The 23,407-nt window shown below is 39.2% G+C and overlaps 1 protein-coding gene across 2 annotated transcripts; it reads right to left on the bottom strand.

Annotated features, from left to right (window-relative positions):
• AGGF1 (angiogenic factor with G-patch and FHA domains 1) lies at positions 1-23,373 on the bottom strand. Of its 2 annotated transcripts, none has more exons than XM_081212862.1 (14): positions 23,038-23,373; positions 21,385-21,484; positions 19,859-20,058; positions 18,427-18,573; positions 16,446-16,634; positions 9,514-9,856; positions 7,950-8,061; positions 7,188-7,239; positions 6,969-7,070; positions 6,643-6,808; positions 5,189-5,271; positions 3,732-3,859; positions 2,835-2,934; positions 1-1,222 (listed from the first exon to the last, which is right to left on the bottom strand). In XM_081212862.1, the coding sequence occupies exons 1-14, from the start codon at positions 23,194-23,196 to the stop codon at positions 1,022-1,024; spliced, it is 2,082 nt and encodes a 693-aa protein (XP_081068988.1). In that variant the 5' UTR covers positions 23,197-23,373; the 3' UTR covers positions 1-1,021. The 2 variants fall into 2 exon arrangements, with proteins under 2 accessions (XP_081068988.1, XP_081068989.1); XM_081212863.1 differs by lacking the exon at positions 9,514-9,856 and adding an exon at positions 14,083-14,152 and having other exon boundaries at positions 23,038-23,372.
• Positions 23,374-23,407: the final 34 nt, after the last annotated feature.

Below are 23,407 nucleotides of genomic sequence, written 5' to 3'. Positions count from 1 at the left end.
TGTTGAAAGCACTGTTTTATTAACATTCAATAAATAAGTGTTCAACCTCCGCCCTGAAACAAAAGAAAACCAAGATTCCTGGCCTAAACTCCATTGCCAGCAATGGATACAGAACAGGCCCAACAGGTTAATAAATAATGCTCGTCTGCCGAGATTCGAAGCCACTCCACTGATTTCAAAATGGCCTATTTCAGAGTGGCTTGAAGACTTACATAGTAATCAGATAGCAGTTTATATTTTAGGACCAATTTACACTTTAAGAATAATTGTAGTACAGAACTCTTGGAATGCAGGTGGAAAAAATGCATGATTGAATATAGTTTTCTTGGAACCCAATGCACACTGAAAAATTAGGCTAGAATTGTATGCTAACCTTTCAAGGAGAATTCTTGAGTCCAGCCAGGAAATCTGCAATCTGTCACAATCCTCCCATATAAATTCTGTAGTAACAATTCTTAAAAGTGTATTACAGCTTTGAATATCACGGCAGTTTCTGAACATGCTACCTCAAGACTACAACAAGATTAATACTTAACCCTCAATAATGTCCTTCACAGAAGAAAATAAGGTTGTTAGAAAATCTTGGTTAATTTCATATAATAGTGAAGTGGTGAAGCATATCAATAATGCTCCCTCTTTTGCTACAAAAATTCTCAAAGGACTTTAACCATATACACAAGGCATTATTATTTTTTTTGCAGCAGTTCACACATTTCTATGAGATCCATGAAGAGTCCAAGAATAGATTAATGAATATATCAATTCACTGTCTAGGTGGGTTAAAATGTCTTCCCTCATAAATTACCCACAAGTTCTGAAAGTTTAATATCAAAATCCATTCAACCAAGTCCTGGGCCAGTCACACGTTTTGTGTTTTAAAGAAAAATGAAAACATAAAAACCAACCATGTATTGCAGATAACTAACCAATACAGCAGTCTAAGAAATATACAAATAATCCAACTTCCATTTTAGCATAAAATAAAAATCTATTTAACCAAGGTAACATTAAATGCTGAATGTCATTCTGCAGTTTCTCTAACCCAAGTCAGATCCTTTGGTGCATTTTTCTGTGTTTTAGGCTCCTGAAATTTTTCTGCAAATCTCTCTCTTGCTTTTTCCCAGTTCCTTCTGTTCTTGGTGCTGATGATCGGAACCTCTTCTGCAGATGTAGGAGTAGCTGAACCTAAGCCTGCATGCTTTCTGTGCAGCTGAAGTTTGATCTGCCGGACAATGAATTCTTATAAGCATAAATTCAACAAATAATATGCATTCAATAACTTTTAATATCTTGAAAAGCTGGAGAGAAGCACATAATGAGGAAACCTGAAAACTATGTTCTCATGCTAAAGCCACCATCTGTATGTGTGATGCAACTGACACTTTCAGCAAAGCTTACCCAAAAAAATAAAAACAGAACATTATATAAAAAATAAGTCTAAACCTAAAAGAACAGTGGGATTAACAGGTAACACTATCAGTCACACTATTTTATTTTACTTCCAAATGCCCACTTATACAACAATTTTATTGACTGAAACAGCCGGTGACTTTTCTTGTACACAAACTGTAGTACCTTCAAATCTCAAAAGTATGTTTTTATTCAGGATAGCCATGAAAGAGTAGAAGAGGTCCAAGCTGAAGGTACACTTCACAAGCTAGAATATATACAGTGGTACCTCGGGTTAAGTACTTAATTCGTTCCGGAGGTCTGTTCTTAACCTGAAACTGTTCTTAACCTGAAGCACCACTTTAGCTAATGGGGCCTCCTGCTGCTGCTGCGCCACCAGACCATGATTTCTGTTCCCATCCTGAAGCAAAGTTCTTAACCTGAAGCACTATTTCTGGGTTAGCGGAGTCTGTAACCTGAAGCGTATGTAACCTGAGGTACCACTGCACCTGCACCATAGTGACAGGTACTGGGGGGAATTCCAATATTTTCTGAGTGGAATGGCTCCAAGAACTTAAGAGTCCTGCTGATCAGACCAGAGGCCTGTCAGTCCAGCATTCTGCTCTTGCAATGACCAGCCAGATGCCTAAGGGAAGTCCACAAGATTGACCGGAAATAGCATGAAAGCAATGATAGTTTGTGGCATGTGTGTACACACACACACTAGGGAAATTCCCCACCAGTGAACTCAAACTTCCCCACAAGTATAGTGCCCTTTGCAGTTCACTCAACTTCTTTCTTTAATATAATGATATGGGTTTTTTTGATGAAATATTAATTGCACATTTGAATATCATAGAACAGGACGTAGCTAGAAAAAGCGTCTGTAAAACTTCCCTCATATCCAAGCTTTCCCATTGTTGGGTGTTTGTGCATTGCCTACCTCCACTCAAGGCTGTTTCCTAAAACAAACAGTACCAGCAACCCTCCTCCCTTCTCATCTAGCACAATTTGTAAGGAAAAAATCTACTTCCTGTTTGGGCTCACCTGAACTGAGTGAAGTGGTTCGCTGAAACAAGGCCAAATCACAAGACACATCTGAAATAGTAACTGATGACCCCCCCCCCCATTTTACTACAATATGTCTCTATCATTCATTGTGCATTAATAAAATAATCAAAACATACATCCTGGAAAACAAAATAAAAATAAAAAATAAAATAAAAAACCCATCAAAAACTACTAAAAGTAAGCAACCTCAGAAGTCCCACAAAGTTCAATGAAACTTCAAATTGTGCATAGGATTGCAGTGTGAGTGTACTCCACAGCACAATGCTATTAAACAAGTATCATTTGTTTCAACAGGGTTTACTTCCAAGGAAGTGAAAATAGGATAGCAGCTTTAGTCTAAGCTTTGCGCAATTTATACATTGAAGTAGACCTACCGGATCCTTCATTCCGCCACCACTCTTTCCGAGCCCATCTCCTTTCTTCCATCCCATCTTCTCCAACATTTTGTGACCTTTGTTGCTATCACTAATTTCACTTTAAAAACAAAAAAACAGAACTTTTACATGGGAAGGAACTACTTTTACATTTTGAGAGAACACTGTTTCTCCTACAGCCAAAATAAGTGAAGATACAGTGGCCTTACTACAAATTGCCATTTTTTTGAAATGGTTCAGTGAAATCTGCTTATCCATAGTTTATATCAGGACCTAAATATGTTTCTGCATGGTAGACTATTTACTAACAATATAATACTAGCAAACTCATACCTGGCATTTGCTCAAGAATGCAAAGAAACCAAAAAATCAGTGCCATTTTGAAATCGGAGGCCAAGATCAATGCAGTTTTTAAAAGGTTCAGTTCACTATCTTGATTCAAATGGCATCCAATTGTATTCACACACAGACAAGAACCTGCTCTTTGATCTCAGAAACCATAATGCAAAACCGTCACTATACTCATTTTAGTGTCTGCTAAAAACATGCTTATTTAGACAAGCCTACTCAGATGCATAGAAATTTGATGTAATTTTAAAATAGGGTTGTTAATTTTTCTTAATTTTGTTTTATCTTTTTGTAAATCACTTTGAGGCTTTTTTTACAATCAAGTTGTGTATATTTTTAAGTCAGTAAATAAAGTTTGATTACAATTATTTTAAGAGGTGTTCAAATGCACAGTGAATAGATAAACAACTTTCAAAAAAAGATAGTAAATGTTATGTGGTTTAGAGAACTGGAGGTAAGCCATGTGAATAACTGCACTGCATGTGTGATAGCTTAACGCATTTCTAGAGATATATATACTTGCAGAAAACCAACCAACTAGCAACTTACACATGTACAGAGGCTGGAGCATCATCTCTGTGAAAGTTTCCTTCACTTCCAACTGTCTCACGGCGTTTTCCTGCTCTGTCTTTGTAGTTTGGGTTTTTTATAACTTTTTCATTTTCATATTCTGTATTCTTTAAAAAAACAACAACCAATCAACCCCATGTTTGGAAACTTATTTGTTTCCAAACAATACATTTAACAATAAGGCACAGGCAATGGGAAAAACAACTCATACACATTTTAGGTGCATATTAAATACACTCAGTTCCCAGCATATTATACTGTAGAGTTTGATGTAATTCTAGAAATATTCCATAGATTCCTTTAAAACCTTGCAGTATAGAAAAGGTGCAGATACGTGCAGTAAAAATGATTGGGACTTGAAACACCTTCCCAACAAGGTGAAATGACTAAGGGCTTCTTAACTGAGTGGGGAAAATGACAGCTAAGGGGCCAGGGGGCCATGGTAGTGTTTTACAATATATATATTGAAAGTGAAGTGAGTTTTTCTTCCCCTTCCCCAATACTAGCAATCAGGCCATCTCATGACATGACAAAAAACCCAGAACTATTTCACGTAATGCACAATTTATTTTTCTAATTTGTTGCCACAAACTGGAGCAATGGCTACTAGCTTAAATGTCTTTTAAAAGGAATCAGACAAATACATGCTGGGTTTAAGAAACCTCTGGATTCTAATGCAAGTACACAGCAAGAGGCAGCTATTGCCTTTGGGCCCTGCCTTGAGAAGACAGTGCTGGACTAGATGGACCTTTGGCCTGATCTAACAGGGCTGCTCTTTTTTTAAGTAGTTGTTTTATTAAAGGATTTTCATAGTTAATAAGGGTACATATAATGTCTCTGTTTCCAATTCAGAGAGTCCTTTCTACAGGTCAGTTACATTTGGTGTGAGACACTGCTATTACAGACATTGTGACGCTGGGGGGAGGGGGGAGAATGGGAGTACTGATTTTTCATTCTTTTGCTTTTGGTGTCAGCATTGCAAGAATAGGTTCTTTATTTATCTGTTTGTTTTTGTTGGTGGTGCGAATGGTTGGAGAGCCTAGAGAATGGCTGGTTGCATTTAGTTGATTGCAATGAGTTTTGTTTGTGTGTGAGGGGGTAGTTATTCTTAAGTGTGCACACGAAGGACTGCTTTGAAATGCAGCTGTATGTTAGCAACGACAGTTTGGAAAGACCCTGCTTGCAATCTAGAAGATTGAGTTGTCTTCTCTTTGACAGTGTCTCCCTAGTACAACTGCTGTAAAATTACCCTGAATACACAGGCTCAATGAATTCTACTCTTCTGTTTCATAAGACAATTCATTCCCATCTAACCAACACTTGTAACTTCTACAAGTAAGAATATGATGCAGAATACAGTACAAATATTTTTTAAAAACCTGTATGTCCCCAAATCCAGTAATTTATCAGACAACTTTTGTTAAAAAGGAACTTACCTGCAAGCCATACTTAACACGAATTTGTTTTAATTCTTTTCTTCTAACCAATTCCTTCTCTTCTTTTGTCAGAACAGTGCAAACTGAAAGAGTACAAGAAGATGATTCAGCTAATTCAGTAGAGACCCATTGGCAGATGGGAATTCAACTAGAGGAATTTTTGTGCTATGCTAAGGCTAGTGTGCGAATTTACTTGTAGGCACAACAGCACTTTCAAAATATCTTATTGGCCATTTGAATTCAACTTCTAGGCATACCATGGATTCCCTATTATCTAAATTGGATGAGGAACCTTTCTAAATCTGAGGGCCATGTTCACTCACAGGTAACCTTCCAGGGGCTGTGCACTATTGGTGGATGTGGCCACACACACACACACACACACACACACACACACACACGGCTCTCCAGCCTTCCTCCAGGCAAGCAAAGGGTATTATAACAGTTCAAAAATATATTCCAACTTGGTAAGTCTGCACACGAGTGCAGAGCAGGGCCAGTGAGAGATAGGGAGGCCATCTATTTAGCCTCTGAACCTAAAGCTCCCCACCTCGATCTAAATAATGGATTATCTTCTTCAGTTTTGGGGGTTTGCAGTAAGTTTCATGTCAAACTGCCAGTCCCTACACTGCATATTGGGAGGTAGGGCACAGTTGATATATAGCTGTAAGAGTACTACGCTGAAGGTTGTCTGGGATCCTCATTCAGTACTGAGAAGTGTATAAGCCAGTGATTAGTGCTTCCCTTCAAGCTTGCCTTTTCAGGACTAAGTACCTCTCTCCTCCCAGCACAGGAACATAGGAAGCTGTCTTATACAGAGCTAGACGACTAGTTCATCTAGCTCAGCACTGTCTACACTGACTGGCAGTGGCTGCCCATGGCTTCAGATGGGACATTCAAAGCTATACTTGAAGATGCTGGGGATTGAACCTGGACCATACAAATCCAAAGTAGGTGCTCTACTGCTGAGCTATGGTCCTGCAAGCACCATGAGATGAAGTTCTCTCATTGCACTTGGGGCACCAGGAGCAAGCTGCAGCTCTTTAATCGTTCCCAGCTGACCTTCACTTCTTTCAGCTGAAATGGGAGTTGCAGAAAAGTAGGATGGGGCTGAATGCTGCCCAGGTAGCTAACCCTTACCTAACCCTTCTGAGTATCCAATTGAAAGATGGTGAGATAATTTAACTTGAAACAAAATATGAAATTATGAAGTCTGGAAACTTTTGCATCTTAGATTTAGTTTGCTTAATGGAGCCAAGACCACCTTTAGGCTGAAGGCAAATTTATTTTAAAAATGCTTCAGTAGTGTAAAAATAACAAAAACGTGCAGCCTTTTTCCAAGTTAAGTCATTTGTTTATCTACTTCAACTTGGGATCAATCTTTTTCCTGGAAATTGACAGTACATTAAAAAAACAAAACAAAACAAAACCCTCAAGCCATTTTTATCACTTACTTGAAGATGCACTTTTCTTATCAAGGCGAAGATGGGCTCTGACTTGCCCTGGTTCACATCCATCGCAGGTTTCACTCCCAGGGTGTATGTGAAAGGATAAAACCGTTTCCCCAATTTTCACTTCATCACCATGTTCCAGAACATGAGGTTCACTCTTTGTTTTAGGCTATAAGAAAAAAGGGAGGGAAAGCCAGACTGCAGATAAGTGCTGATAAAAGGTTTCTGTACTGCTGCTTCAGAGAGAGATCAAGGGGATCACAAAGTGCGTTCAAGCAGTAGCAGCATTATGGGGTGGGGGTGGGAAGGGCAGAAATGGTTATGCTTACCTGTAAAATTTGATTTCCGTTAACCACAGTACCATTCTGACTGCCTTGATCCACAAGAACGTAACTTTGCAATTCATTATCAAAGTATACTTCTGCGTGAAACTGTAAAAAAAATAAAGTGTTTTAATACAGAGCACATTTCACTAACACAGCGTTAGGTTTAAAATGAAGTATCTGACGAGTTAAGACATCTTTTAAAGTCCTTAAAGAGTTAATTACCTTACTAACTCCAACCTCTGGAATCTGCAGTGTATGTTCCATATCTTTTTCTCTGTAAACAGAAGTAACAGTTACAAAGCCCACAAGGAGAATTACTGTGAAAAACCGCCTTAAGGACTCAACTGTGCAATCTTATGCTGTAACACTGAGCAGCACTCTGGCAGGACCTACCATCTATGCTTGCATAGGGCTCTCCTTTTAAATTATATTTTACAGTCCAGTGCCCCAAACAGTGCTGGGTGGCTGGGTCACTATAGTTTCTCACTGGAGGGATGCTACATGGGTGGCATTTTAAGAAATTAAAACAGCAGCTAGACTCAGCTAACCAGCGCTGCTTGTAAAGCTCTTCAGACCAAAATGCTAGACTACAAAAACTACAAATTTCCCTTAGTTGGGAAGTCATGCCGTCTTCAAACCAATTTAAATATGTAGTAAATATGGACTTACCACTGAATGATCTAGTTCAGATATATTAAAATACTATTTATTGTACTGCACTAATTCCCAATACACAGTATTTTGCCTTTGGCAACACACAAAGTTCAACAGAATTCAATCACCATCCTAGTTTCTTATAGTGAACTGCCATGGCATCTATCCCTGGCATGCTACTATTCTAGGAGTCAAAGAGTATGATGAATTGATTTAAACAGAAAAATCGTGCTGTCTTATTGTAAGTCACTCAATTCAATCTGGTTCAATAGAATTGGCAATCTTATCAGCTAACATAAGCATGGATTTCTCTTGCATATTTTGTATTACCTTCCAATTGTGGCAGGTTTGACAGCTGTGATGATATACAGAGATCCCATTTGCAGTACTGGTGATCTAATGACAATCACTCTAATACAAGGGGGCCAAATCTTGTCTCCGCCTAAATCAATAAAAAATAAGCATCAGACAAATCAATGTCATATTTCCCCAAGCACCCTTGATTTTCAAAAGTAGGGTTAAGACTGTAGGAACAGCCTGTTGGATCAGACTAATGCCCCACAGCATCTTATTCTCACAGTGGCCAACCACATGCATATGAGAAGCACTCTCCTGTCCTGCAGTTTTCAGCATCTGTTATTCAGAAGCATGCTGCCTGTAAACATGGAGGCAGAAATAGCCAGCCTTGTGGCTAGTAACCATTGAGTTCAGCCAGTACATCAGTTAAAGCAAAAAAAGGGTTAATGTATCAAAACACTGTAAAAATTAACCGTACAAGCACATCTAGTAGAAAAACTTCTGACTAGCATATTTTCCCAAAGTTGGCCTTTTAAGAGCCCACAAAAATCAACAGCCTGGTTATTCTGTTGTGCCAGGAAGTTTATCTTGGTAACAGACATTTAAATTAAAAAGTAGGCAGCATCAGTATAGTTACAATTATTTTTGCTAGCAGCCAAGGCCAGCAGACAGAACTCCCACTTCTTCTTAGAGTAGAAAGAAGGCTAGTGCTAAGTTTCCTAACTGATGCAATGACCATGTGCTGAATTAGTTGAAAGGGGCACTGAAGATAAGTGTTGCCACGGAGGAGACAGAGCTTTTGTAACAACAGAGGAAGAAGACACTGGGGCTGTTCACAGAATCTGGATATTTAGCCAACTTGAAAACTAAACTACATGACAGCTACTCAGGATGTGAACCTGGATACAGGCTCCAAGATGAAGAGAAAGGTCCTACTACTTGCCACTGTGGGAAGCACAAGGACAAACTAATAACCAGTGCTTGCCAAGTGGTATTCAATGATACCAACAAAAGAACGAAGGGCGCCTAGACTCCTATATACAGGGGACACTGTATTGCTCCCAGTATCTGGAATATTCCTAGACCAAAAAGAACAAAACTTTCTCAACATCAAACTATGAAAATAAAATATTGATTAGTGGAGGGGGGTGTCTGTTTCAGAAGCAATGCCATATAAACAGCTTCTTAACCAACCAGCTATGCAGGTGTACTTTTTTATACACACCACGAATACGAGTAAGCATCTGAGTAAGCATCTGAAGAAAAACACTAATTTCTGAACATAACATTAGTGTCCCTCCACTTTACACATTCAATATTTTCAAGTAAGAAGTCTAAATAGATCCATGTAAGCAGCAACGTCATGAAGTATCTTCATCTGACAGCTTTTATAGTGATAAGATACAGCTTTTACAGTTATCCATACTTAGTTGAAACATCTGAAGACTAGAAACGGAGAGATCAAGACAACTTTTGCCATTTTGCTGAAGATCTATAGCATTCAAACTTGTAGGTTTCAATTTTTGATATTATCCATTTTTGCTTGTTCCCCAAACTATAAATATTTAAGGATACTTTGTAAAAACCCAGGATTCACCTTCACTGTCAGTGTCTTCTGAAGTTACAGTTTCTTCACTTGTTACTTCATCTTCACTGCTATAGTCCTCCTCTTCAGAGTCTGTAATTTCCCCTTCTTCAGGCTCACTCTCTGTCTCTGTTTTACTGTCCTCTATCACAGCAGTACATTGAGTGTTCTCAAAACGTAAATTGGCACCAGTTGTGGTAATTGATTCTTTGGCTAATAGGCTGTTTCTTGTATCAGTGTCCACCTTAGCCTTTTTCAGATTTGGACCTTTGTCTTCTTCTGGAGAACTTAGCTCATTGGTGGTAAAAAGGCAATTCAGATTGCTGGATGATTTCTGCTCATCTGTTTTCAAGTCCTGAAGATTGAATGAAAATCAAACTTGAGGAATGATAATAACGTTGTTCTTTTAATGACTGGATTCTTTTAAGGCACAAGATGCAAAATCTGTAAGCAAGCAAGCAAGCTAGTAATGGGAAATGGAAAAATCAGTTGGTATCTGATCAATTTTAACCATTCTAAGATAATCATGACTAAAGGTCCTCTTCAGTGCTTGGACATTAAAAGTTTATAACCAATCTTCAAATCCCTTCACTAACTTTTCAGAGTTCCTGTCTTTACTTTTTTTAAAAAAAGGCAACGAATGCTATCCATTCTAGACATTCATTTGTGGAGGTTTCTCTATTTTCCCCTCTTTCCCCCTTTCCCAGTTAAAAAATCCTATGTTCCAAACTTCCTTTCTTTGTTCTAAGCTACTTGCTTCAGTGCTCTTGTACGGCACTAGCCAGCAAAACAACCAACTAACCATTACTTTCAGATTGTGACAGGAAACACCGGGGGAACAATAACAATATATTTCTCCAAATAGCTGTCCATTCCTTTTCATAGAAGAGAGTGTATGCCTGGCATGGACCTCCAACGTGATGAGCTAGCCAGACAGAAAGCAAGCAGACCAGTTGCTCCTTCAGAATAGTGGATCTGCTGTTGACTTTCCTTGGGCCAGATTTGTTTGGGAGGGAGAAGAGATTGTCAACCTTCTTTTAATTCTTGATCACTGTTCTGTACACAGGCACCTAGCGTTTGAACTAGCTCCTTGATATAGGGAAGTTTTTCTTCTTCCCTTCAAATGATGTTCATGAACTATGCAGACTAGCTCCTCATCTCATAGGGAGATTGTATTTAGGGATCACTTGCTCCTTTCACATGTCTGTACTTTACAAATCCCTAGCCTGGAAAACGAAGTCATACAGTGCTGGCTCAAGGGGGCCAATGATCTAGCTCAGCCCCAGACATCATGGCATTACACTAGTGTAAATATTTAGAATAAAAGCATTTCACTCTCACACACCAACATTTGCAGATTATTTAAACCATTTTTTTCTTATTCAAAATTAGAAAAAGTACTATACAAGTGTGCTAGTATCTGAATCATCCCAGTTTTAAGGTGGGAAATCCACACAACACTTAATACTAAGGTCCTATCACCAATACTCGTCAATGTCCTATCAGGAGAAATGTTCCTTTACAGTTCAAACAGTGCTCTATGTACAACTATTTGTACACTCTCATTCACTGCCACACACTGCAGCAGAACTGTAAACACAGATATCAAATGATTACATTTCTGCAATTGTGCAGTATCAATAGGCATATCCAAATAATACACAACACAAACCATCTTTTCACAAAATACTGCATTATTTAAGGCCAGCTACTTAATCAATACATTTTCAGTTTTCTCCCTCAGCCCAACAGTTTGGTGATAATTCCCAAATGTATCAGCATCAATGACCTGATCTGTACTGGGATGAATGCTACCATTCATCCCAGGCATATAAAACAAAAGCCAGTTACTATCTCTCCTCCATAAGCATGAGATGAACTGAACATCTCTTGGGATAATATGTGTCCTTCCCCCCCCAAACTAACAAAATGAATTTCAATAGGGACAAATGTATGGTTCTACACTTAGGCAGGAAGAACCAGCTGCACAAATATAAGATATGGGGCACCTGGCTTGCCAGTAGTGCACGTGAAAAGGATCTAGGGGTCTTCGTAGACCATAAGCTTAATCTGAGTCCACACTGTGATGCAGCAGCACCCCCCCCCACTAATGCTATTCTAGGCTGCATCAACAGAGTTTAGTGTTCTGATCAAGGGAAGTCCTGTTCTATTTTGCCTTTGTCAGACCACACCTGGAATACCGTGTCCAGTTCTGGCCACCATAATTTAAGAAGGATATTGACAAGCTGGGACATGTGCAGAGGAGGGCAACCAATATGATAAAGGGCCTGGAAACCAAGCCTTATGAGGAATGGTTGAGAGAATTTGGTATGTTTAGCCTGGTGAAGAGGAGACTGAGAGGAGATAGGATAGCCATCTTCAAATATCTAAAGGGCTGTCACATGGAGAAAGCTTGTTCTGCTTCAGAAGCTAGGACCTGAACCAATGGATTCAAGTTACAAGAAAGGAGATTCCGACTAGTGGAAAAGATTTCCATGACAGGTGGTGGACTGTCCTTCCTTGGATGTCTTTAAACAGTGTTCCGATGGCCATTTGTCATGTATAATCAAGCTGAGATTCATGCCTTGCAGGCAATTGGACTAGATGACCCTAGGGATCCCTTCCAATTCTACAATTCTATGACTCTATTATTCCTTTTCTTATTTTCCCTTAAGCTTCATTTATTAGATTTCTCTCTCAACATGTCATTCAAGAAACCCAAATATACAATATTTCTCTCTGCGTAACATACAAAAACAAGTAACACTAAAACAAAAAGCACTTCTCATATTCTCAGATAATTAATCTGCCTGCAATATTTCCTGTTAACAGAGAAAGGAAAGCAAGTCAAGATTAACAGTGGACTACATGGTAATTAAATATGCCTTTTTAAAAAAATTAAACAATTACAAATATGCTTCTTTAACAATCAGACTTGTAGTAGAATAAATACAACTCATGAACTATCAAGCCATTCTCTAACCTTATTACACACAAAATTTCTCTGAAAATGGAAGTTCAATCAGATATTTGAACGCATTCTAAAACAAAATATATATATTGTTGAGAATGAACAAATAGTCATACATAAGGATAAATGAAGCTTTCTAGATTCATAGAGCTATGGTCCATGTGAGATCTGCTGTGTTAGATGTTTTTGCTGCTGTACTAGGAACAAAATATTTTGGGGAAAACTTATCAAAGTAGTTCTCAGAGATGGACTTGTACAGAATTTTGCTACAAGCAGATGATGGCTAATATGTCCAATACAGTTTGCCATTTGAAAAACCCCAATGCATAATGTGCCTGCCATTCCTGCAATAGCCTATTTTGCTTGCTGCTCCACTTCATCATTCCTGCTGCAAGCACCACAGTCATTTCCCAATTGTAGCAAAATCTGAAGTGAAAGAGAATTTGCAACCCCTGTGGAGTGGCATTTCATTTCAAAATGGTGAATATATAGAGAAAAAGAAGTGCATGTGGCTAGGGAAACAGGAGCATGAAAGCAACTGGGGAAGGTGAACAGATAAAAGGAGCCTGTGTGAGTGGTAAAGAGGGCCATTCTCCCCACATTATTTCAAGCAAAGTGGACTGATTTAAATCAAAGTGCTTTAAATTATGCAAATTACCAAGAAAGAGATATAAATTTAAATAAAGATTCCCATTTAAAATGCATATATTTCCTTTAAAAATGTCAAGCAAGTATTCCTTCTATCTTCTGTTTCCCACAGTTAAATGATACTGGTGTGCAACTAAATAAGTCTTTATGTAATCTAAAGGAATAATATAAAACCACTGGCCATGTGCTCCACACATCTCTCATACTGTAGAATTATGTCTATTTATAGATAAGGCATGTCTGCATGCAAGGATACTAACGGAGATCACTTACTTGAAGGCTAAGGCTTCCATCCTATGTACCCTTATTTGGAAACAAGTCCCAATGAATGAAGTGAAATTTACATCTGAACCAACATTTATAAGATGGGCTGCAACAAGTATCAAGAACTTTTCAGTTTTGCCTCTGGGCAAAATAGTCTTTCCTCATCTGTTTAGTTGGTAGAGCCAAAAATATTAAGTTTCTTCACTGAAAACACTGCAGAGCTCAGGATAAGATCGTAAGGACTCAGTAGTGGATCTTGGTGAAATAACGGATTGAAACTCCACCTAGATACTGTGATGCCTTGCTAGTTCCTGACTCCACTAATATAAATGCATGACCTATCATACTGTCTGATGACTGAAGATGTGTTTCCTGCACTTCTCTTATTACGAAGAAATAGAACCCTGCATAAGAGGGCCATAAATCCAATTTTAAGAGATTATATGTTTAGATTTATTTCATTTTATACCAGGTTATTTTAATAAACTTACTATACCTGAAACTTAACTTAAAACAAATAAATCATTGATTGTTATTTAGAATGTCTAAGGCAGAAAGAACCCCTATTTAATCATAGCATATGTGTGTAAATTAGAACTGATCTTATGTTATATCTTTATGTAATTAATTGTTTTAATGGTGCTTTAAGATCAACTTTAAACATCGTCAGACTGATGCGTTTGGTATCATAACTCTACCTTCACTAGAAGTTGCCAATCCAGAAGATGAAATCTTCAGATTAGCCATGGTTTCTGTCAACTGATGTACCTAAAGATGAACAGTAGCAAACAGTAAACAATACAGTGCAAAAATGAAGTATGTGTTGAGAGTACTATGGAAACATATTACCTCTGGACAAATTGCTTCCAAATTCTGCATATTTCAATTTCCTTAACACAAGAAAAAAAATCAAATGCTACCATGTCCTTCTCTCACACACGTACACATGGAAGGTGCAAAGCTACAGAAACATGATATTCTTTGCAGCCAGGACACTTCCAGTTCTAAGACTGCACAGTCTTAGAACTGCACAGATGCAGAAATTCAGAAGTCTACCCCAACACAAGGCCACAAGGGTATCCTTGAGGCAGATGTGTTAGTCATCCCCTTACTCAGTGCAACAGCAATGACTGGCAGTATGTGATCCCTGCCTAAGGGACATGTAGAGAACATCAGCAGAGAGGGTGACTTCTTGCATCCTCCAGTACACTGCTGCCTGGAAATTAACTGCTGGCTCTCCCCATTTTCTAGACACCTGCTGAAACCCTGGCTTCAGCAGAGTAAATCACTGTTTGCATCATTACAGCCAAACCCTTCACCTACATCACGGCACCAACAGTATCACACAGCCTTCCTGCTCTTCAGCTTGAAGATGGGAAATGAGCTGCAGCAATGGTGTACTGAAGTTTAACAGTTACCCAATATAGCCCACTGCTTAGTATAAAATGTTGTATCACTTTGGTGAGTGGCAAGTGTTGCAACTGAAAGGAGTCAAAATATTACCATTGCCATGTGATCTAAGAGATCCACAGATTGGTTTGGCAGCCAATCACTTCCAAGCAGCCAGCTTTAAGGTCTAAACAGAATATTATACTCAGCACCCGCTGCTGACATACATTCCTGTCAAAAAGAGATTCAGGGTATCTCCCCAACAACTGGTATGCTGCCTTTAATTCTGGAGGTAGAATAGAGCCATCATGTGGCTTTTATTGCATGCTGAAGATGCATCTCTTTACCCTGGTCCTTGACAGCTGAGATATATGTCAAAGACCTAACTTTTTAATTCATTCTAAACTCTATTTTTGGTTCTGCATTTTGTATTGGGTTTATGTGGTTTAAAAATTCATCTTTTGTTTTCCTGTAACTCACCCTAGGACCTCATGTCAGTCTGGAAAGCTTAAAAATGCTTATCAACTGGTAGGCAAGGCTAGTCTAGAATAGGCCTGCAGAGAAGTTGAGGAGGACAGTTTTATTTTCCTCTCTTCTGATATTGTTCCATTTCTCCCATTCTCCTCCCTCCTCTGAGAAAATGAGCAAACGGCAGTGGATGAAGAAATTCATAGTCCCAATAAAATTATCTATCAACTTAATCAGCCTGTACAAGCCTTTTCTCCCCTCACCCACCAACTTCCCTCTTTAACGTATTGAGTAAATGTAAGTACCCTTAACAGCACAATCCAGAAACAAGTCCCACAGAGTTCAGTGAGACTTACACTGAAGTAACTGGGAATAGGTTGGAGAAAGGATCTCAAGTTGACACAGCTTGATTTTGACCAGCCAGCAACTTACAGATCCTGCCTGCTCTCATGCACAATAAAAGAAAGCGGAAAGATAAGAAAAATACATCACTCAGTCATGAGACACAACTAAACTGAAGAGAAGTGTACTTTGCTGCATGGGAACCATTTTCTCATACAGCATCAGAGTAGTTTGCTGGTCTTTTTAATATCGTGTCTGTAGAGGTGAGGACAAGTCCACAGTTATAAAACCTAACAGCATTGGCAGCTGGATGTACCAAGGGCCGGTAGCCATTTATCAATACAATATTTCTGTTTAGTTAAGCCTGGCTTCCTAAAGTGGCACTTTATCCACTCAGTCCAATTTTCTATTCTCTAAGGCATGTATATCTGGGTTGGACACAGTTAACTGGGAATAGGTTAAGCATAGAGAAAGAGGGAGGATTGTTCTGTTTGGCAAGATGAAATATTTGCACTGATAGAACATTAAATGAAGCGCAAAGTTGTATTCCTTCCTAAGAATGTATTAATGACCAATTTTTAGCAATTAAGTGTTTTACCAAATTATAATGGATATAGTAACTAACTGCTACAAATTTTATTCTCACATCATGCATAATCCATTTATATAGTACAAATTAATCCCCATGTAGAAAATAAGGGAATTTTTACTGTCGTTCTGAGCCATTTAGAATGCATACTGTATAAATTTTTCTCTTAAACACGCGCCATACTTACCTGACCTTAGAAAGATGCTAATTTTGATAAAAATGCATCATCAACCACAATTTTATTTACTAAAATATAATTTGTTGTGAAGATACCTTATGCTCATTTGCCCTAGGCCATTCTGCATCTTTTCTCTTCTTTTTGCCTTTCCTGTCTTTGCTATACTGAGCAGTTGCTGTTTCATAGGACTGTAGATCCACTCGTGAATGGAACTGATATCGGCCACTTTCAACATCACAATAGTAATAAATTCCAGTATTTGGATCATAATATAGTTGGTTTTCCTTTAATGAAACAAGAACAGTAAATCACTTAAAATTAAATAAAGCAGGTTGTATACTAACATAGCAAAATCATAAATTAAAATATGGAAATGCTTAGAAAGGGAACAGTTAATTAGCAGGAATAAAAGCAAATTTAAATGAGCAATGGCCACAAAGGCTTCAGTATATCAGCTATATATTCAACTAAATCCTTGCATGGGTAGAACTACTTCCATTTGCACAACATGACTTCTCCCATATCCACACCATTCCGTTATTTGTTCTGCACGGTGGGGAGAACACTCAGAACAAATTCAGGGGACATGCAGGCAAATGGAGAATAGTCCCATTGTGCAAGTCAAATTTGTTCTGCTCACATAAGGATTTACTTAGCACTATGTCGAATATAACCTTGAGAATTTAACAATCCTATAGATATGCATATCCATTTAAAAGAATTGTAAACTCTGTATTCCAGGCCATCAAGATAATTAAAATATATAGGTAAGCAAGACTATTGAATAACTTCTGGCATGCATAAATTTCTTCTGCTTCAGCTCAACTACAAAACTACCTCCGGCAGAAGGATGGAAGGATGAATTTAAAAACAAGATGAATATGTTTAAATCACACTGATCCAAGCATGGAAACATATCTAACTTTAAACAATGCTTCAATCAACCCAGACTTTGAGAATGAAAAACAATGCATATTTTTAAAATGTGTGAAGGGTAATCTTTAACCTACTGTAACTTTGAGAATGAAAAACAATGCATATTTTTAAAATGTGTGAAGGGTAATCTTTAACCTATTGTAACTGAATTACAAGGGATTCCAAAATGGACATACAAATACCATCTTATTTATTCATTAATTAGTCTCATATTATAAGGGCTAGGTATAAATGGCTGTGATTGAGTCACTGTGTATAAGTGCAGATCTGCTAATTCATATACAGGGTGGCCCAAAAGTAGGTACACAGAAATAGGTATACAGTTGAATCAGTGAAATTAATCACAACAGATTATATTGGTACATATAACTGACACACAACAAAGTGGCAGTTAAATTTCAGGCTGGCAGTTGGAAAGAGTAGTGGAGTCAAATAAAAGGATTAGGTTTCTTTACTGATATTGTGAATGCTGACAGCGAACTTGAGTCAAGAACAAAGATAGTGGGCCACCTTGCAAACACATACAACTGCAGATACCATTTGCCTGTGATCAACACATTTTTCATGAGCTGCATCATTCCAAAATATATTGCTCACTGCTTTGTGGAATAGAAGGCATACAATTAGGTGTGTGTATTGGATTCTAACACACACCAAAACAAGTTGGGATGCCTCAGAAGGATTTAGGAGTTGCACAAGGGGAAGTGGAATTTATACAAAGCTCTGCAAATCAAATCAAATCTAAGCACTTTGTGCTGCCTTGGCAGACCAGACATTAAAAACATGCAGCAGACAAGTGCCTGCTAAGGAAAACACCAGGATTTTTTGGAGGGGGTGGGGGTGGGGAAGACATGGAACAACTTTATAAGATTAATATCTACTGGTAGTTTAAGGAAAACTGCAGGATCAGGAGATGGGAGAGCTCCTTTGTGACATACAGGTCTTATTTGTAATCAGAGTGAATGATTTTGGCATTTACATGAATGTTACCTATTACATTAAGAAAAAGCTATTCACGGCCAAGAAAATATTTTTCAGGAGAACAACTATCAACAAATCCATTATTAGTTTAAATTTGTTATTTATATTGAGGAGTATGAGATTATTTTATATGAAGTAAGCAACAAATCAAATATTTACCGAGTTATAATAGAATCCAGTGCTGTGGTCATAATATAATCCGGTGGTTTCATCATATATAAATCCTGTTTGTGACACAGCAGCCTCTGCAGCAGCCCTCAAGTTTTCTGCTAATGTACCTTCTGCTAATAAAGGCTCTTCTGGTTTCTAAGATTATGAAAGACAACATAAAGAGGATATTTATGTAGCACTTTGAAACACACAGTCTTAATTTTGTTTCTACCCATAGCAACCCTGAGGTACACTGCTATTATATCATCCCACGGATGGGGAATAGAAGCTCAAAATAGTGAACTACTCAAAAAAGTCCCTGACTATGCCAACATCCAATTTCGGCTCTAAGACTATCCACTGGAATATACTGGTATATAATAATAATAATAATAATAATAATAATAATAATAATAATAATAATAATAATAATAATAATAATAATTATTATTATTATTATTATTATTTATTATTATTATTATTATTATTTGTACCCCGCCCATCTGGCTGGGTTTCCCCAGCCACTCTGGGCGGCTTCCAACAAAGATGAAAAATACACTGAAATGTCACATATTAAAAACTTCCCTGAACAGGGCTGCCTTCAGATGTCTTCTGGATGTCAGGTAGTTGTTTATCGCTTTGACATCTGATGGGAGGGCGTTCCACAGGGCGGGCGCTACTACCGAGAAGGCCCTCTGCCTGGTTCCCTGTAACTTGGCCTCTTGCAGTGAGGGAACCGCCAGAAGGCCCTCGGAGCTGGACCTCAGTGTCCGGGCAGAACGATGGGGGTGGAGACGCTCCTTCAGATATACTGGACCGAGGCCGTTTAGGGTTTTAAAGGTCAGCACGAACACTTTGAATTGTGCTCGGAAACGTACTGGGAGCCAATAGGTAATCCTACTTAAGTTTTCCCCACATTGTAAATTATAAGGGTAAAAGTCAATCAAATGTGAGTATCATTCCATTTGTTTTAATCATTCCATTTGCACTGTTCTACATGAAAGTTAATGCAGTTAAGGATTCACATTAATAAAGCTAGTTCTTGTACAAAAAGAGTTACTGATTTAACTGAGGTTCTAGTTATAAAGCAGAACAAAGCATACTTTGTATGTATACAGCACTTAATACCAAGTCATTAAGAAATAAAAATCCAACAATTGAAACTAGATTGGTTGTTTCTGTACATAATCCTCTGCATAAAGATAGCAGCAATCATTGGTGCTGTGGGAAAACCAAGAGAACCAAGTAAAAGGCTCTTAAGGATAGGGAATGGCTTTGTTCTCTAGTGCCAGTGCATATATGAATGAAACCCACTCTAGTTGTTTTAAACCATTTTTAATGCTGTGTTTATATTGCTATGGCTTGCCCTTGGACTTTCTGATGAAGAGTGGGTAATAATTCTAATAATACTACTAGAAAAGTTGAGAAACACTCAGCTCACCTGCATGTTATGAACCACAGCATCCTGTTCTCCAACCTCGAAATGCTCTGTGCCATTAACATCTGGCTGATCACCTAATTGTAACTGATCTGCACAATCAGAGTTTGATCCTTCATTATCATAACTTGGCTGTATTTGTGCTCCATTTAGCTCATGAAGATCAGAACTATTATTATAATAATTATGATAATAGTAATAGCCTGCAAAAAGTTAGGAAATAAATGTATTAGCAATGCTGTTTTGATTTGATATTGTACAGTACAGTATGTGGAAGTTGGATTTATAACTGTACATCTTATCTATATTTGTCAAGCATGCCAAAAGGATAACAAAACCTTACAATTCATATTATTTTTGTACAACTGCTTAGATATATATCTTTTAATACATTAAGTAGTTTATAAATTAAATAATCAAAAATCGAATCAAATATTTACATATGCTTAACTAGGACTTGCCGATCGTCAGGTCGGCGGTTCGAATCCCCGCGGCGGGGTGCGCTCCCGTTGCTTGGTCCCAGCACCTGCCAACCTAGCAGTTCGAAAGCACCCCTGGGTGCAAGTAGATAAATAGGGACCGCTTACTAGCGGGAAGGTAAATGGCGTTTCCGTGTGCTGCGCTGGCTCGCCAGATGCAGCTTGTCACGCTGGCCATGTGACCCGGAAGTGTCTTCAGACAGCGCTGGCCCCCGGCCTCTTAAGCGAGATGGGCATGCAACCCCAGAGTCGGACACGACTGGCCCATGCGGGCAGGGGTACCTTTACCTTTAACTTTGCACTTCTTGCAAGTAATGCTATTGTTACTTTCATCAACAGCTAAATCCCCACAGAAGATTAAGCACCACCACCTTAGGATTTATATAAGCATCTTTGCCACAAAGGTCATGCAAATAATAATGTTAAGTGTCTAGAAATTCCAAAGTAGATGAGATAATGACACAAGGCAACCAAGCCTTAAAAAAAAGGGATTTCCATTTAATGTATATAACTAAATAGCACCAAAGCATGTCAGGATTTATTTTTTTTAAGTGTAAAGAATTTGGATTAACACTTCCCCAGCTGTTTGGTGGCACACAAATGAGACCTACAACAGGAGTTTGCATAAAGAGGATTTTTTTGTATTTGGTGAAGGATGTAAGCTGCCTTAAGTATTTCTTTAGAGACAGAAAAAAATATGGGTATAAAATGATCCAAAATAAATCAACCAACCAAGTAATTTATATCTGAAATATGAATGGGAAAAGTTTTAAAATACAAATATATACACCTGGAATTTACCTCTTTTTAAGGTGGAAAATTCCACCTCTTTTTTTATTCCATTAAAACTCCTTTCACTTTTTTTCAATCAATGGGATTAATGCAATGGACAGGAATCATTTTTCTGTTAGATTATCTTAACCTAATAAAATGGGTTCGAGACCACGAAAACTGCAAGTCCCTTTAGATTCTTTTTGCTGCAAGAAACTAACATTGACTACCCCTTTGAAAATTATTTTAATTACTGACGTTGCACCATTTGCTATTTACCTTCATGTGACCATTCAGCAGCATCTTCGGTTTGCACTTCTACATTGGATGTTGCCTTCTCATTTCTTTCTCCGTCACTGATTTTCTTGAGTTCTTCAATCTACAAAACAGGATAATTATGTTGCAAACCGGAGATGCAACATAAAAGTTTTGTCCAGGGGTCCTAAAGGCCACCAAGCTTGCTAAATCCTCCTTGGGCTGTAGAGTTGCCTCCCTTTTACACTCTGTATTTCTGCATACACCATGATCTACAGAATCATGCCGATTTCTCCCTCTTGTTTCTCAGTGTCTCTACTCCAATCCTGTTTGCACTCAACCACCTGCTCGCTCTTAGCGGGAATGACCCATGAATTTCATTAGGATTAGCAGTGTGCCTTAAGAAAAGCCTGCATGATCCATTACTAATCCTAGGCTTTGTGGAACTTCCTAGGCTTTGTGGAACTTATCAGTAAAGGGTTGTGAAAAAAATACAATGAGTTGGAAACCAAGTGAATTATAACATTTATGGTCATCTCTTCTTGCACAAAGCCAGGGAAAGCAGTCGCCAATATTGCCGCATTAACACCATGGGTAGGCAAACTAAGGCCCAGATCCGGCCCAATCGCCTTCTAAATCCGGCCCGCGGACGGTCCAGGAATCAGGACGTTTTTACATGAGTAGAATGTGTGCTTTTACTTAAAATGCATTTCTGGGTTATTTGTGGGGCATAGGAATTTGTTCATTCCCCCCTCCCCCAAATATAGTCTGGCCCTCCACAAGGTCTGAGGGACAGTGGACCTGCCCCGGCTGAAAGTTTGTTGACCCCTGATTAACACGGTCAAATAGAGTGGTACCTTGGGTTACATATGCTTCAGGTTACAGACTCCGCTAACCCAGAAATAGTACCTTGGGTTAAGCACTTTGCTTCAGGATGCGAACAGAAATTGTGCTCCGGCGGTGCAGCAGCAGCGGGAGGCCCCCATTAGCTAAAGTAGCGCTTCAGCTTAAGAACAGTTTCAGGTTAAGAACGGACCTCCGGAACGAATTAAGTACTTAACCTGAGGTACCACTGTACTTCAAAAGCAGAAGCAGGGAAGGAAACCATGTAAGCTGCTGTGCCTCGGTGAAAGAAAGGAGGTAGTGGGTGATATAGCTATTAATGATACATTAACATGTGTCGTTACGGTAAACCAGGGAATATGCAGGAGAAATGATTTTGAGGAGATATGGAAGGTGTCTGTAGAATTTGTACTGTAAAAACAGAAAGGGGTCAAACTATCACTAGAGGTGTTGAAATTTTGGGAGGTTGGATAGTGACCATGGAATGGTCTTGGTGTTGGAGTGCACATTTTTACCCTTATTTATGAATATTACTTGGTAATAAATAAATAAACAGAAAGAAAGAAAGAAAGGAGGAAGAAAGAAATATAATAAATCAAAGCATTCAGGTGCTTAGATAGATGGGCGTTTCTCCTGGTGAGGTTCCTATACTTTCTAACAGGTGAGAGACAAGGAAGTCAGCAGTGAGCCTAAGCGGCCCAGGCTGGAAGCAGAGCAACCGCCTGTCCCCAGAGCAGCAGAGCCCTTGAACCCAAAGGCCGTTACGGGGCGACCTTATCCCGGAGGTTTCCCCGCCTCGCCCCCGGCCCCATGAGGCAAGAGGGCCGCCCCTACCCGTCTCCGTAACTTGGCGGCGCTGGCCTGGGCTTTGAGGCGCAGCTTCTTCTCCCGCTCCAGGCGGCTCTGGCAGGCGCCCAGCTCCGACTCCAGCGCAGCCACTTTCTCCCGCAGGGTCGTCACCTCGTCGCTTGGCGGTCCCGGGGCTTCGGCCATCCTTCGGCTTCCACTGACCCCAGCCTGGCCGCCGCCTCCTCCTCCTCAATGGCCGGGGCAGGGGCGCAAAAGCAGCGGCCGAGCGAAGCAAGCCCAGCGACCGTAACGGCTGCTCCTCAGCGCCCGCGACCCGTCGGCGCCCCTCTCAGCCATGGCAGCGGCCGCGCGGACAGGCCCCGCCCCCTTTCGCCCCCCCCTTTCGCCCCGCCGC

The sequence above is a fragment of the Podarcis bocagei genome (genome assembly GCF_964188305.1).
Source record: "Podarcis bocagei genome assembly, chromosome: 11".
NCBI lineage: Eukaryota > Metazoa > Chordata > Lepidosauria > Squamata > Lacertidae > Podarcis > Podarcis bocagei.
Note: the sequence above shows the minus strand (reverse complement) of the source record. Positions and strands in the feature narration are given on the sequence as shown.

Coding starts and splice junctions, on each gene's coding strand:
- AGGF1 (XM_081212862.1), bottom strand. CDS start 23,196: ATGGCCGAAGCCCCGGGACCGCCAAGCGACGAGGTGACGACCCTGCGG. Junction 18,574..19,858: donor CTGTGGTTCATAACATGCAG/GTGAGCTGAGTG, acceptor TCATAATCTTAG/AAACCAGAAGAGCCTTTATT. Junction 16,635..18,426: donor CTGGATTCTATTATAACTCG/GTAAATATTTGA, acceptor GTTTCATTAAAG/GAAAACCAACTATATTATGA.